Consider the following 15,859-nt stretch of genomic DNA (forward strand, 5'->3'; position numbering starts at 1 on the left):
TTAATTGGTTTGTTTCTATTTATTTTTTATTTGTTGTTGTAACAATAATCCATAAAAGTAGGTGTGATCATTTTCAACTCAGAATTATTTTTGTTGATTCTGGGTGACTATTTTCATTCAGCTGGGAATTGAATTACATCAAATTCAGTGTGATTTCCTAATTTCTGTTATAACAGAATTTGTTGTTTCAGAATTTTTCATTCACCTGGGAATTGTTTTATGTGATATTTTTGCTAATTGGAAACAGCATTTTTTTTGTTTTTGGTTTGTTGATGAATTTGGTTTACATGGCTATGGTGGTGGCAAGTACAGAGGAAAAACTTGTAGATATGAAAAAGAAACTGAAAAGTGAAATTTATTCTTACCTTTTTGAGATTGAGTTTCTATAATGAGCACATTTTCAGTTTCTTGTTATCTGATTGATGATTCATTTGGCATCATGTGACTAGAAAGTCACGGGTTCAAACCGTGGGAACTACCTTTTGCGAAAATGCAGAATAAGGAAGGTTGTCTACAGTGTAAGCCTTTGTGGTCCGATCCTTCCTCGGACTCCGCACCTACTAGGAGCTAGGCTGCCTTTTATTGATTGATGATTCATATAGGTTAATGATTATCATAAAATGTCTCTGAACTGTAAGTAGTCTTTTCTCTTTTTTTTTTGGTTTAACATTTAGCGTTCGGTACCTACATTGGACCCAACTAATCTAGATTCGTGCTGGGTAGAGCCCATTTGAGGGTACCGTACCCAGGCTAGAAATCAAAACCTTTGGTTAAATGGAGAGCAATCTTATCCATCGGTAAACAAATAGCAATTTTGGTTTCCCATTGGCAGAATATATAGATGAATTTGGTAACGATTTACGGAGACAAAAAAGCTATTCCTTTAGGCTGTAGAGAGCAAAATTCAGACTTGAATTAGTTAAGTTCATAAAAATCAAGTACTAAGAAATTGTATGTTCCAGTTCACGAATCGTCATAAGTTTATACTCACTGGATATTGTTGTTGTTAATTTGTTTCAATAATATTTTTTATTTCGAAATATAAACCATTGAGAACTTATAATACTTATTGAATTGGTTCGTTTATTGCAGCATGTTGACTGGAGGTTAGATTTTGGATCTGCCTCTGTATGTTTCTGCAATTTACTCAAATTTCATGTCATTAACTGCATGATGGAACTTCTCATGCTTTTATATCAAAAAACTGTTCCTTTTTCATGTGTTTAAACCTTCTACTTAGTAGCAGTTATGAAATTGAAATTTCTCTATGTTTTACAGTGAAGTCATCTGGGACTCAAAACATATGCATTAGACAGCAGAAGAAGACTTACAATTTAAGGATGAATCCGGGGAGAATGTTTTCAACTCCCCAAGAAAAAAGAGTTACTCAAAATGGGGATCGTTGGATTCCTTTTACTCAGCAAAGGCCGGTTTTGCAAAGACCCGGCCTTGTTCCAGCTGAAATGCCGGGGAATCAGATGGAAATGGGGGAATGGCAAAACCTGCTCGGGGTGTATGGTGGAATTTTACGAAAGCCAGATTGTGATACTGGAGCAGTTCAGAAACCTGCCATGTCAGTGAGTTTGAATAATGGGCGTATTGGTCACTGGACTGATGTAGCAGTCAAGAACAGACGCCCTGATGTAGATATCAACTGCTCTGAAAATGTAGCAGACCACAGTAAGCCTGCTTGCACCAGAGTTAATTCTTTAGCAGAATTGTTGGGGATGAAGAGTCCATCGTATGTGCAATCCACCAGCGGAAGATCAAGCAATATCATCCATCTTGGTGATTTATCAACCTTTCAGAAATCGTATTCTCAAGTTGACAGCAGATATGAACAGCAACTCGAGTCTCTAAGTCAAACACTGCTCAACGAGAATCAAGTGTTTAAAAGTCCAAATCAGACATTTGACTGTTTTAACAACCGGCGCCTATCACTTGGTGAGTTTAACCTTTATGTAATGCCTAGGAACAGTAAAACGAGTAGAAAAAAAAGCATGTTATTTTGGGCAGATATATATCAAGATATTTCAATCTGAATCACTAGTTTGTCTAATTTATTTTGCTTACAGATGGCGTGCGAGGCCCTTATCAGGTCAATAAATCCTTGATTTCACCCTTGGCACCAGATGCTGGCACAATTCCAAGCACAAATAGTTTCTCCACATTTGAACCAGCAACTCCAGAGAGGAACCACTTCAAGGACAACCAGCATTTTGAGAGGCAAAATTTTCCGATACAAGAAAGCTTGAAAGATAAGCAGGAGAATGTTCTTGGGTCAATGCAATCCAAAGATGACCACTCTGATAAACTGTCGCAGAGAGTTACAGATTCATTGGTTGTCATATCATCATCGAATGAAAAGGTCAATAAAGACAATGTTGGTCATGTGGACATCGACTTAAACAGGACACCAGCATCGAGAACTCCCAAAAGGCGAAAACACCGGCCAAAGGTAGTAATAGAAGGGAAACCCAAAAGAACTCCAAAGCCTGCTGCCCCAAGAGATGGTACTCCAAAAGAGGCCCCATCAGGAAAAAGGAAGTATGTCCGCAAAGACGGCCTCAAAGCTTCAACATCTGAACAAACCGAAGTAGCTGAATCCGCTGCCCCAAAAAATAGCACTCCGAATGAGAACCCATCGGGAAAAAGGAAGTATGTCCGCAGAAAGGGCCCCAAAGCTTCAACTACCGGACAAACCAAAGTTGCTAACAAGGACAAAGTGACTGATGCTGGAGAGACACCAAAATCATGTCGGAAAGTGCTAAACTTTGACTTGGAAGACATAACAAAAGATGAAAGACTGGCAAGTACCAATATTAGCCATGAAGAAAAACATCAACAAAGAAAAGTGTTTTTTGATTTGAACTTGAATTCTCAAGACATGGAGTCATCTTTGGCTATCATGGAAGGTTCTGCAATATCAGCTGCTCAGAATAGGAAAGCAGAATTTGCAGAGAAACTGCTGACAGAAAAGCCAAAAGATTTGGGATTGCCACTCTCTTCAGCAAATCATGTTACAGCAAATAATCATGCACTGAATGCCATCGCAAGGAGTTTAAGTATGCGGAATGTTAATCCATACCAAAACAGCCTTCAGCTTGGGTATGACCAAGGGCGATTAGATGAAGCCAAAGTAGGCCAGGTTGTCTTTGATAGTAGACTAAAGAGAGACGAACCAAGACAGCTGGCAATGGAAAGGATGCCCCTGCTTTTGAAAGACAGGGCATGTGCACCCAACAAAATAGGTGCCAGTAGAGATCAGCGCCCCAGTTCTGCATTTCAACCGAGAATATTCAGCCAGATGGGACATTGCAGCACACTTAGTTTAGGAGGTACAGAGATTAACAAGAAAATGAAGTTCAATTCTGAAATAAGTGGTACTTCCTCTACTGCAGCTTCAATACATGACTCAAGAAATTTCCAGTCAAAAAGTGTGAGCATAAACAGATGCAATGGATTCCCAGGATCTGATCACAGTGGAGCCAGTGGAGAGGCTACTAGGCATTGTGCTAGTCCCATGGTTGTTAAACATAACACCCAAAAGCAACCTGAATCATCTCAATTCCAATATCACACACAGCCAATATCACAGCATGGATCCAAATCAGAGCCCAGAAGCAGTAACTGGAATCTTCGATATCCATCCCAAACGTTGGCTATGGTGCTACAAAGTATTGAGAAAAGATTTGCACATAGTAGGCTGCTATGCCAGATGCAGAACGTGAGGCAGACATCACCCGCACAGATGCAGAACATGGGGCAGGCATCACCCGCACAAATGCAGAACATGAGACAGGCATCACCCGCACAAATGCACAACATGGGGCAGACATCACCCAATGAACTACTCAATAATCAGGAGCTGCTTACAAGAGAGAACAAGAACTCACAAGCTACACAACATCACCCAACAAAAGCTACAGGTATCCTTTTGCAGCTATGACATCACTCATGCTTTTGTTGTTTTCATTTTTTAACTATCCAGCAACGTAGCATCAGTCTTAAACTACGTATGAAGAATTATGATGGGGGTCGTTTGTCCATAAAATATTTTCTTTAGAAAAAAAAAGAAAATCAAAACATTGCTGGTTATATACTGGGCTGATTTGTCGAAAAAAATCTGAAGATGAGTTTTTCCTTTTTCTTTCAATAATTGAGAAACTGGTCAACAAAAATCACCAAGCACAACTTCAATTTCCAAATACAATTTTCAGCTTAATTTCAAATAATATCACATCTATTCTTATGTCCAAACGCCTGGTTAGATTCCAACCGCTACAAACTTTCTGTCACACAGGCTTACAAGGAACACGCAGATATGCTGTGTCAGTCGATATAATCACACAACAATTGGAACGCCTTGTTATTGGTTATAGCAAGAAAAATGCTGCTCAAGAGGAGCAAAAGGCCCTTGTTCCATACAATGGAGTTGGCACAATTATCCCATATGAGGGATTTGATCCTACCAAAAGGCGTAAACCACGGCCTAGTGTGGACATTGACTTGGAGACAATCAGAGAATGGAACTTCTTAATGTGGGAGGAAGGAAGGGCAGAGCCAATGGACAAGGACAGGGAAAAATGGTGGGAAGATGAAAGGAAAATTGTCCATGGACGGGTAGACTCTTTTGTCGCACGAATGCGCCTTGTTCAAGGTAACAAAGAATACTATAAACCTTTCGTCTCCACAACCACACATATCTGTCTTGTATTATTAATATTGATGTTATCAACTCCCACTAGACAAATAATTTGAGCTTTGCAGGGGATAGGAGGTTCTCACCTTGGAAGGGATCTGTAGTCGACTCAGTAATAGGAGTGTTCCTCACTCAAAATGTTTCAGATCATCTCTCAAGGTATTTGATGGTCGGATACCATCAGAAGAGCATAGTCAATCTAATTAAATATAGAAGTTGATAATTCAGTAACATATTGTCCTTTCTTGCAGCTCTGCTTTCATGTGCCTTGCAGCCAAGTTCCCCTTGCAGCCAACAAGCACCAAAAATACCCTCTCCCAAGGCCGGTGTAACATAGTAGTGGAGGAACCAGAAGTTGAAATAATAGATCCAAATGGGACTACCATATATCATAAAGCTAGACCACAACACAGAATCGAAAATCACCCTCAAACAACCAGAGCTTATTTAGTAAGTGAGCACAACAGGAGAACAGACGAGGAAGTCATTTCAATACAAAACTCTCCCGACTCTCATTTTCTTCAAGCCAATGAAGAACTCAGGTCAAGCTCCGGATCCGACTCAGAATGTGAAGAGCAACCAAGTTCGCCCAACTTGAACATAAACAGCACTCGAGCAAACCATTCTCCAATGACAAAGTGGACTGCTGCATTCCAGAACTATCAGAGTCACTTTATGAGGAACATACTTACAGAAAAGTTGTCCTTCGTTGGGAATCAGAAGACAGAAACTGTAGAGGATACCAGGCATAAACAAAATCTTGATGCAGAGACATGTTTACATGGCTTTCCAATCAACCCCCGTGTTCGGGTTCAAGAAATATCAGTAAGAACTGCCAGGAATTCCTGGTTGACCAAGACACCAGAATTTGGAAAACATGAAATAGCATGCCATGAGAAAGAAATTCCCGCCTCTTTGACTTCAATAACTCCACAACTCAATGCAGCAAAAGGAGTAGATTTCATGAGCAAAAGTGTGAAACAGATAGCAGGAAATTCGAGTAATTTGATAGCTCAGCAAACCACACCTCCCGTTATTCATGCACCCAGGATGGGAGAATATGCATTTGCAGAACACAGAGGACAGATGAGAAATTTGCGAAGGCAACCTCACAATTCAAATAACCAACATTCTGCAAGTTCCTATCAAAAGGAGATGGCAATGGTCTCAGAACTAAAAAGCGCTTGCATCCGACAGTCAGTAAACCATTCAGAAGCCGTTGCTAAAGGACAAGAAGGTAATCCTGATATACCAAAATCTGCAAATAAGATTTAATATCATGCAAGATCAGTATGTCTTACTTCTGTAGTACATGAAAGAAGCTCTTGCATTATAACCATATCACATGCAGAAGGTCAAGCTTATCATTCAAGCAACCAACCCAGTGAAACAGGCGCTAGCATCTCAAAGAAAAGAAAAAGAAAAGTCGAGGAAGGAGATAAGAAAGCTTTTGACTGGGATAGTTTGAGAAAGGAAGTCCAATCCAAGAGTGGGAAAAAAGAAAGAAGCAAGGATGCAATGGACTCATTGAACTACGAAGCAGTTCGAAGAGCAGCAGTCAAAGAAATTTCTGATGCTATTAAGGAACGAGGGATGAACAACATGCTGGCAGAGCGAATTAAGGTACCAGCAGCAAAAATGAATTCACTAGTGGCCAAGGAGAAACAGGGACCTCAAAAGTAAATTTTTGTAGAAAACATAATTGTTTGTTGTGCAGGACTTCCTCAACAGACTGGTAAGGGATCATGGAAGTATTGACCTAGAATGGTTGAGAGATGTGGCCCCCGAAAAAGTAAAGTAAGTTCCTTGCAATAATACACTAAAGTTTCCATCTTCGTGAGTTTGTCTTCCCCTAAAAAAAATTCCTTACTGCAGAGAGTACCTATTAAGTATTCGCGGACTGGGTCTGAAAAGTGTAGAATGCGTGCGGCTTTTAACACTTCATAACCTTGCTTTTCCAGTAAGTTCCACTTGCCAATGTGCAGTGATCTACTCACTTAATCAAGATCTCAAATTTATCAGAAAGTTGAATTTGTCAGGTTGACACAAATGTTGGACGAATCGCTGTCCGATTAGGATGGGTTCCTCTCCGACCACTTCCTGAGTCAATGCAGTTGCATCTTCTTGAACTGTAAGTTATTAAAGCTAAACCCCAAAACTGTACTTTGTCTACCATATGGGTTATCATTCATGTTTTCATACAGGTATCCAATTCTGGAGACAATTCAGAAGTATCTCTGGCCAAGACTATGCAAGCTCGACCAAAAAACACTGTACTTTCTCAAGACCTCATAATAGTTTTCATTGGTTACACATGCAATTAATAAGCTGAACGACACTCTTAACATACCCATGGATGTATCACTAATAAGGTGATGTTTGTTGGCAGGTATGAGTTGCATTACCACATGATTACCTTTGGAAAGGTAAGTTCAATTGCGCTTTGCAAGTTGAATGTGTCCTCATATGACTATTTTTGTGGAGGTTGTCCCTCATGAGAAAGAATATAATTATGACCGACTTCCAATATTTGCACAGGTTTTCTGCACCAAAAGTAAGCCCAACTGTAATGCATGTCCACTGCGAGCTGAGTGCAGACACTTCGCTAGTGCTTACGCAAGGTCAGCACTGTTCCTCAGATGGTCACTTAATTCTATGCACTTACCCTAGAGATGCAAAATCTGGCAATGTTTTACTACTTTTATTACTTCATCAATTCCGAGGAAAATTGACAAACATGTTAATAATTACCTGCAGTGCAAGACTGGCCCTTCCTGGCCCAGAAGAGAAGAGTATAGTGAGTTCAGCAGTTCCAATCTCTGGTGAGGGAAATGCAGTTGCCGCAGTCATACCTATGCTATTACCACCCACAGCTGAAGGAAGAAGGATGCACCCGTGTGCTCCAGTTGAAGCTGATAACTTCCCTTTTTTCCTAAAAGGGCCATTGTCAATTCCTCAAGAGATGACCAACTTATTAGATAGAGAAACAACACTCATTACCACCATCTGTGAACCTACTATTGAGGAACCAAAAACACCGGATCCATTGCCAGACCTATTAGCAAGCGACATTGAGGATGGATTTTTTGAGGATTCCGATGATATTCCAACAATTAAACTCAACATGAAAGAGTTCACAACCAATTTGGAGACTATTTTACAAGAGAATAACACAGAAGGTGACTTCTCCAAGGCTCTGGTGGCCTTGCATCCAGATGCGGCTTCAATTCCTACTCCAAAGCTGAAAAATGTCAGCCGCTTACGGACAGAACATTCAGTGTAAGTTCCTGAGCTCTTGTTTGATGTTTTACCTACGTAAAGATGTGAAAAAGATAAGAAAATTTAAAGTATGGAATAAAAGGGACTTGGTAGAATATATCATTGTTGTAGTAGGACCTAACACGAATATGAGATTGTACGGAATTAAGAAGACAATCAGCAAAGAATGTGTAATGCAGATATCCACACAAATTTGCACTGTGCTGAAAGAAAGAATTAGATGTACAAGAATTGCAGTCCTAATTTGTATTGCTCGTCCACAACACCATCAATTATGAGTATCCAAATGGCCTTCTAATGAACACTTTGAAAGTACTGAGTCGTCTCATTTTTAACCTGTGAAGCCATGCTAAAATGCTGTAGCAGTTATAATCTCAAAACTAATCGTCAATACTCTAATATATTGCAGGTATGAACTCCCAGATTCCCATGAATTGTTGGAAAAGGTCAGTTGTCTATCTTCTGTTGCTCAATTAAATTTGGCTAGAACTTTAGTATGACCCAATAATCTTCAAATACAGCTGGATAAACGGGAACCAGATGACCCAAGTCCATACCTCTTAGCAATTTGGACACCAGGTATGTAACTGAATACTCTTTAAACAGTATCATCTTCCCCGGGATATCAACTAATGCACACATAGCACAGTTAGTGAACGGAGAAAACTTGTGTCCATGATTCTCATCTAATATGAAGTCAAAGACTCATGCAGTAGCAATATTTAGCTTTTGAAACCAAAATTTGCCCCATATAGCACTGAGGACGCACTGGCTAGTTTTTTTCCCTTTTTCCTCCCTTCTCGTCACTGACTACAGATAACAATATAATGGTTAATTAGAACTCTAGTCTGCAGTATATTATGTTGTTTTAACTCCTGTGCCTAATGTTCCACCAGGTGAGACTGTAAATTCAATTGAACCACCAGAAACAAAGTGTGATCTCAGTGGATCAGGGAGCCTGTGCAATGAGAAGACATGCTTTTCATGCAATGGCATAAGAGAAGCACACTCACAAACTGTAAGAGGCACACTACTGGTGAGTGGCCCAGGCATTTGTTGTGCTTCAAAGTCACAGTCACTGTCTGTAGAAGAACTATAAGCCGGTATTCTTTTTTTTCCTCTCTGAAACACCTAGCTTATTGCAGATACCATGCCGAACAGCAATGAGAGGGAGCTTCCCACTCAACGGAACATACTTCCAGGTTAATGAGGTAAATTCCGGACCTAGTAATCTGATCACTATTTTCAGGAGCCTTTGTTTGGACATTGATACTTCAGAACTTACTAGCACAACTGTGTGTAGTGAAACTTGGAAATGGATATTATTGATTGCAATTGTTCTGATAGTTGGATTCGATGTGATCTTATCCTGTGCAGGTATTTGCAGATCATAAATCTAGTCTTAATCCAATTGATGTTCCGAGAAGATTACTATGGTCCCTGTCAAGAAGGACCGTGTACTTTGGGACCTCTGTCTCAACAATTTTTAAAGGTACAGACAAATGCTCAGAAAAACATTGTGGTTTGATCTATGACTTAAGAATTGAGTCTAAGTTGCTGACTATTTAAACATTGATGTTTATCAGGCTTGCCAACAGAACAAATTCAATACTGCTTCTGGAAAGGTAAGGCCAACTTTTCTTGCTTCTCATATTTGAAAAAAGATGCAGAAAAAAGATCTGAGTTACAAATATTTACCACTATTAAACTATTCAAGATATTATTGAATACCAGCACCTTTCTTTCTCTTGCTTTGGGAAAACATATAAACGTATTCAACTTTATGTTTAACCAAGTAAAAGATGTAACTGAGTTACCTAACTACTAGAGTCAGATAATGTAAAACTGACCTTGCAAATGTCATTTTACAGGATTTGTCTGTGTAAGGGGATTTGATCGAGAGTCAAGAGCCCCACGACCTCTCATTGCTAGACTGCACTTCCCTGCAAGTAAGCTAGTCAGAAACAGAAGTGATGACAAAAAGAAGGAGGGAGCAGCTGCAGAGAAGGTTGCTGGTCGTAACACACCAAAATCTACCCATTAAAAGTAGAGAAAAACAAGGAGTAGGATAGAAATTTGATGACTAACATATTGATGGCATTCAATAACCTCACCGGAGATACAAAATTACAAAGTTACAGCAGCAAAAGATTTGAAGTCACCCCTTAGAAAAAAGGGTGCAGTGTACAATAAGCAGCATCTCCTATTCTTTCATTTATGCTCACAAGCTTGAGCCATTATTCATGATTTACAAGATAGAAAGCAAGGATAGATGTAGGAAAATTGAGATGTAACATTCATAGTTTGAATGTGCAAACAGTTGATGCATATTGTAGTGGAAAATCCTCTTTTATTCATGCCTTGAAATGACTATTGCTTTGGTTTGCATGTTGACAGACTCATCTTTATGTGGAAAATGTGGTTGAAGATGTATACTATTGAACCTCCACCTAATAACTTAATATAGATGTCCTTCAGTCTCAGCAGAGGACCCAACAACAACAGCATAACCAGTATAATCACACAAAGTGGGGTATGGGGAGGGTGGAGTGAATGCAAACCTTACCTCTACCTTGGGAGGTAGAGAGGCTATTTCCGATAGATCCTCAGCTCAAAGGAAAAGCAGTCCAGAAAAAAGTAACAAAAGTACAAGAAATATCAGATGGTTCAAAGCAAAGGATGCAAAACTATAAAAAATTAAAATAGGCAAAAGGATCACCTATCAGCAAAATAGACTATCCTTCAAGCAAGTCATAAATTATTGCCACAAATCTTCACAAACTTCAGATAGCCACTTGAAGAACCCGTGATATGGAAAATCTGTCAGGTCCGCAAAAGGATGGTGTATTAGCAAGTTTATGCAAGGTAGTGAGCATCAACAACAACAAACCCAATGTAATCCTACAAGTGGGGCCTGGAGAGGGTAAAGTGTGTGGAGACCTTACCCCTACCTTCAGAAGGTAGAGAGGTTGTTCCCAATAGATCCACAACTGAACGAACGATGAAAAAGAGACAACAGTAATAAGAAAAAACAACACGAAAATAAGATAACGAGGATAAATAGAAACAGGTAGTAATAGAAATACAAAGATAGGGAAAAACAAGAAGATGAATACAAATACCCTGAGAATGGGAAAGAAATAAGCCTGCATTCCTACAAATCATTGACCTCCATACCCTCCTATCAAGAGTCATGTCCTTGGTGACCATTGACAGATCATATTAAAAGAGAAGTTAAACCGACTAATAAGGACATACTTCTCTCTCTTCCTCCAGATAAAACAGCACAGCAATCGGTTGGCAATAACGCATATCCTTCCTTGCAAGCGTTTAATTTACCCCAAAGTTCAAAGAATAAGAACGAAAGAACTTATCTAAATCTAGAGAAGCAGAGGTCCTTTTTGCAATTCAAACGGAGGTTTAGTGAATCATTCTCACGCTACTATACTTGAGAGATAAACAATTTTCATTTGAACTAGTTCAGTTAAAACATACTATGAGTTTACAGACTATATTACGGTATTTCCAATTATACATTACTTCTTTTTCTGTTTCTAAGATTAGAAAACTAACTACTTTAAGCAAAAAATAAATCTTGACATCTACAGAACCTCTATGTAAGGTGTGTTGCAAAGAGGATGGGAGTTGTCAAGCAAGTGAAGTTCCTTTCAAAATGTAATGCAATATTACTCTACACTTTGTAACCTATAACTACTACTGGCATAGAACCTAAGGGTGCGAGCTAGTGGTCGATAAAGTGGGTTAAGAACCAAGAGGTCTCAGTGGAGACAAAAACACTAGGTGATTCTTTCTTCACATCTGCTCTAGTCTTGGTGGACATAGTTACCTGATACATGTTGCTGTTGGGAGGTGAGATGTATCCCGTGGAACTAGTCGAGGTGCGAGAAAGACTAAAATGCTAATAAGATTTTTTTATGATCTTAGAATATATCTTTCTGATTTTGTATCTCTAGTCCTCACTCGAAATCCAAAACACCATATTAATCATTAAGTTACCATACTTGCAAACCAACTAAAGGCCTTAAAATCCATTTGCTAATTATCATTGATACATTACGACAGGGTCACAAAAGTTCGACTGAAACAATAACCATCTCATACTCTATCTCACAAAAAGAAATCAATTTTCCAACGCCCACTTTTTATAATTTCCATTTGCCAATCACCATTAATACAATACAACCGTCATCAAAAAGAACACGTTACCAACAATAATGAAAAAGTTTGAATTAAACTTAAATTGAAGCAACAACCATCTCATATTCTCTCTCACCAAAATTTGACAACATACACTTTTTACAATCACCATTTGCAAGTCATCATTAGTACAACACAATCGTCATCAAACAAAAGAACAAGTTAACAACAACGAGAAAGTTCAAATTAAATTGCACCCAAGGGTGTGACCTAGTGGCCATTGAAGTAGGTTGAAAGTCTGAGATCTCAGGTTCGAATCCCAGCAGAAACAAAAAATATTAGATGATTCTTCACATTTACTGTATCGGTTGTTGGTGGGAGGTGGCAGGTATCCCGTGCATCTAGTCGAGGTATGTGAAAGCAGATGCGGACACCACAGTTATCCCCTCAACCAAAAAGTTCAAATTAAATTTAAGAATGAAGTAGCAATCGATCTCGTCAATCGGAGATTTAATTTCACATAAAAATCAATTTGAATGATTCTACTTTTTACGTTTATAGCGAATACAACAACAACAACAACAAAAAACTCAATGTATTCCCACATAGTGGGGTATGGGGGTAAGATGTACTCAGTCCATACCACTACTTCAAGAGAAGTAGAAAGGCTGTTTCCGATAAACCCCGGCTCAAGACAAGGAATAATAGACAAATACTTAATAAAGCATGGAACAAGATGTCAAGACAAAAATATGCCACCCACAAGGGATAAACGTTTATAGTGAATAATCAAATATAAAATTTAAGAATGTTAGATACACAATAACTCCAGTAATCACAAACTCAAACAAAAGAACAAGTTAATAACAATGAGAATGATTGAATTAAAATTACAAATCAATTCACGCGAAAATCAATTCAAACAATTCTACTTTCTATGCTTATACCAAAAAATATTAAGATTTTTCTTTATTTGATAAGAGTGGAGTCGAGACCAACTTTCGCACACCTCGACTAAATCACGCAGGTACCAAGCAACTCTATCCACCAAAATCATGAATTCAAATTACTAACCACAACGATAAAGTTGAAACAAAATTAAGAATGAAGCAGCAATTGATCTCATCAATCATAGATTTAATTTCACGTGAAAAAATAATTCAAAAAACTCTACCTTCTATGTTTATAGCAAATAATATTAAAAATTTACTTTATTTGATAACCGTGGTGTCTAGCTTTCACGCACGCACATCAACTAATTAAACTTCTGTCCACCAAAATCATGAATTCAAATTAAACAACTGGTTAACAACAACGCCGAAGACTAAAGCAGCAATCAATCATAAATTTAATTTCACCGATAAATCAAGTCTCTAGTTCCTACATTTATAGCGAACAGTATTATAGTTTCTCTTTTTTCCTTGCTAACTGTGATGTCCAGGCCATACCTGCTACCAGCGTTAACTCTATACATCATCAAAATCACGAATTCAAACAACGTTACAACGGAATCAATGGTGAAGATATAGCGATCGGTGCTACGGCCGAAGCCGGAGCCCGAAGGCCAAAAGCGAAACACTGGGTCGGAAGAGTTTATTTATTTTGGTTGGTTGGGGGTAGGGTGATGGGGGGGGGGGGGGTTATTAGGTTTGGAGTGTTTTTTTTTTTTTTTTTTGCCGCCATCTGTATTCGATTACATTCCCGCCTCCAGTTTTTTCGGCTTTTTCTCTTTTTTGCTTTGTTTCTAATCTACATCGAAAAAATAGAGGCGTTTGACTATTTGTCCTTATTACTTTCATCATCTTATTTTATGCGTCATCCAGCATAAAATTCAAAAAAAAAAAAAAAAAACTTGATAATTTTTATCAAATTATCTTTTTATTAAAAAATATATTATTACTATTTTTAATTAAATGAATCAATAAGAATAAAAGTTAAATTATATCTTTAAATAGTTATAAAATTAAAAAAATGACATTTATTTTAAACGGATAAAAAAATAATGACACAATGAGACATAGAGAATATAGATTTTCAGTTTTACTTGTCACTTTTACATATTAAGAAAAGATTTTAAAAAAATAAATTTTATTTTTATCATTAATTCGTTATTCTTCGAATCATTTTCAAAAAATATAATACTAAACATCGATTAATAAGATCATTTTAATAAATGTACAACAACAACAAAAAACTCAGTGTATTCCCACATAGTGAGGTCTAGGGAGGGTAAGATGTACGCAGTCCATACCTCTACCTCTAAAGAAGTAGAAAGATTGTTTTCAATAGACCCCCGGCTCAAGATACGGAATACTACACAAATACATAGTAAAGCATGGAACAAGATGGCATAACATAAATACGACACCCACAAGTAATAGAAAACAGAGAAAAGTAAACAGATTCGTAATAAAGCATGAAACACTGTATCCAAGAATAATACTCCCACCAAGTAATTCCCTACACTAGCGACCCAAACTGACCCTAGTCTTCTACCCTAATTCGCGTCCTCCAGATCTTCCTATCTAATCATTTTAGTGCCCATCCTTTTTTACTTTTGCTTTTCACATTTTGACTTGATACATTTATTAAAATAAATGTATCAAGTCATGTATCAAGTCAAAATGTGAAAAGCAAAAGTAAAAAAGGATGGGCACTAAATCAAACTTGTTAAGAAATATTCAGTAGTGTGGATGTCTTCCCACATTTTCAACAACGTCTTCAAATAAAGACTTTCATGCATGAACCAACAATTCTAATTTGTTGTAGTGTAGACAAAATTGCCTATAAAAGGCATGTCTTCATTTCATTTTGTACATAGATCTGATATTAATGAAAAACTTCACTATCCGTTCCTCAATTTCTTTTCTCTGTCATTTTATTTTATAACACGTTATCAGTACAAGACTCCAAATTTCAAAATTTGAAGGCTAAGGTATTATTTTTCTCTTTCTTTTAATATGTCTAGTCTTACGAAACTTGGGTTCGTTGCCCTTCAAAGTTCAGGCAAGGACTACTGTATCGTCCCGAAAATGGGGCCCGAGACGTCACATGGTGCTTAGGGTCACAAGTGATCCTAAGTTAACCCTTCTACTGGCATACTTACTAGCAACTGAAATAAAATACATAAATTTGAACAAAATCAACGGACACATAAAACTTTTCTGAACTGGATCAATACAAATCTGAATTTATAATATTACAACTCTGTTGTTACAAACAAAACTGAAATTATATACATTAACACTACTGACTGTCTATGAAGCCTCTACTAGTACTAACTATAGGTAGCTGGGTCATGACTCTCAACTATCCCAACTCAATACGACTGAATAAAGAAATTACACTGCTTCTCGAACTGTATAACTAACTCAAGCCCTTGAATCAAAAGGACTCATCACCTGCTAACTGGAAGCTGCGAACTAATTGAATATGGTATATGCGTTACAACTTGTACCTATATTATGAGATAATGTAGCACATAGACATATATGTGGATCAGTACTTTGAGCATGTATTGAGTATATGGGGTGTATGCAATAGTTAAACAATATCATCACTCCTTATAAAAATCATGCAGACTGATATAAATGACTCACATAGCTTAAGCAAAAACAGAAATATGATTCTCATAAATCATTAATAAGGGAACATGTAGTATAAATCTCATGAGTCATTACACCTTATTCTAAAATTTGTATCCTCTCCTTGTTCTCAAAT

The 15,859-nt window shown here is 37.8% G+C and overlaps 1 protein-coding gene and 1 long non-coding RNA gene across 2 annotated transcripts; one reads left to right on the forward strand and one right to left on the reverse strand.

Annotated features, from left to right (window-relative positions):
• The first annotated feature begins 1,340 nt into the window (after positions 1–1,340).
• Positions 1,341–10,338, forward strand: LOC107850478 (transcriptional activator DEMETER). The gene is made up of 20 exons (XM_016695015.2): positions 1,341–1,944; positions 2,076–3,929; positions 4,304–4,660; positions 4,771–4,861; positions 4,954–5,939; positions 6,054–6,325; positions 6,420–6,499; positions 6,578–6,662; positions 6,742–6,833; positions 6,907–6,975; positions 7,092–7,128; positions 7,241–7,323; positions 7,460–7,981; positions 8,391–8,427; positions 8,503–8,560; positions 8,878–9,017; positions 9,127–9,192; positions 9,359–9,473; positions 9,568–9,606; positions 9,853–10,338. Exons 1-20 carry the CDS (start codon positions 1,341–1,343, stop codon positions 10,023–10,025), a joined length of 5,760 nt encoding a protein of 1,919 aa, XP_016550501.1. The 3' UTR covers positions 10,026–10,338.
• Positions 1,827–13,829, reverse strand: LOC107850479. Its single transcript, XR_001668611.2, has 6 exons — positions 13,588–13,829; positions 10,701–10,801; positions 9,832–9,924; positions 7,454–8,013; positions 2,074–5,960; positions 1,827–1,968 (listed from the first exon to the last, which is right to left on the reverse strand). It is a non-coding gene; the product is annotated as an uncharacterized LOC107850479 (long non-coding RNA).
• Between the last annotated feature and the right edge of the window lie 2,030 nt (positions 13,830–15,859).

The sequence above is a fragment of the Capsicum annuum genome, chromosome 12 (genome assembly GCF_002878395.1).
Source record: "Capsicum annuum cultivar UCD-10X-F1 chromosome 12, UCD10Xv1.1, whole genome shotgun sequence".
NCBI classification, from domain to species: Eukaryota; Viridiplantae; Streptophyta; class Magnoliopsida; order Solanales; family Solanaceae; genus Capsicum; species Capsicum annuum.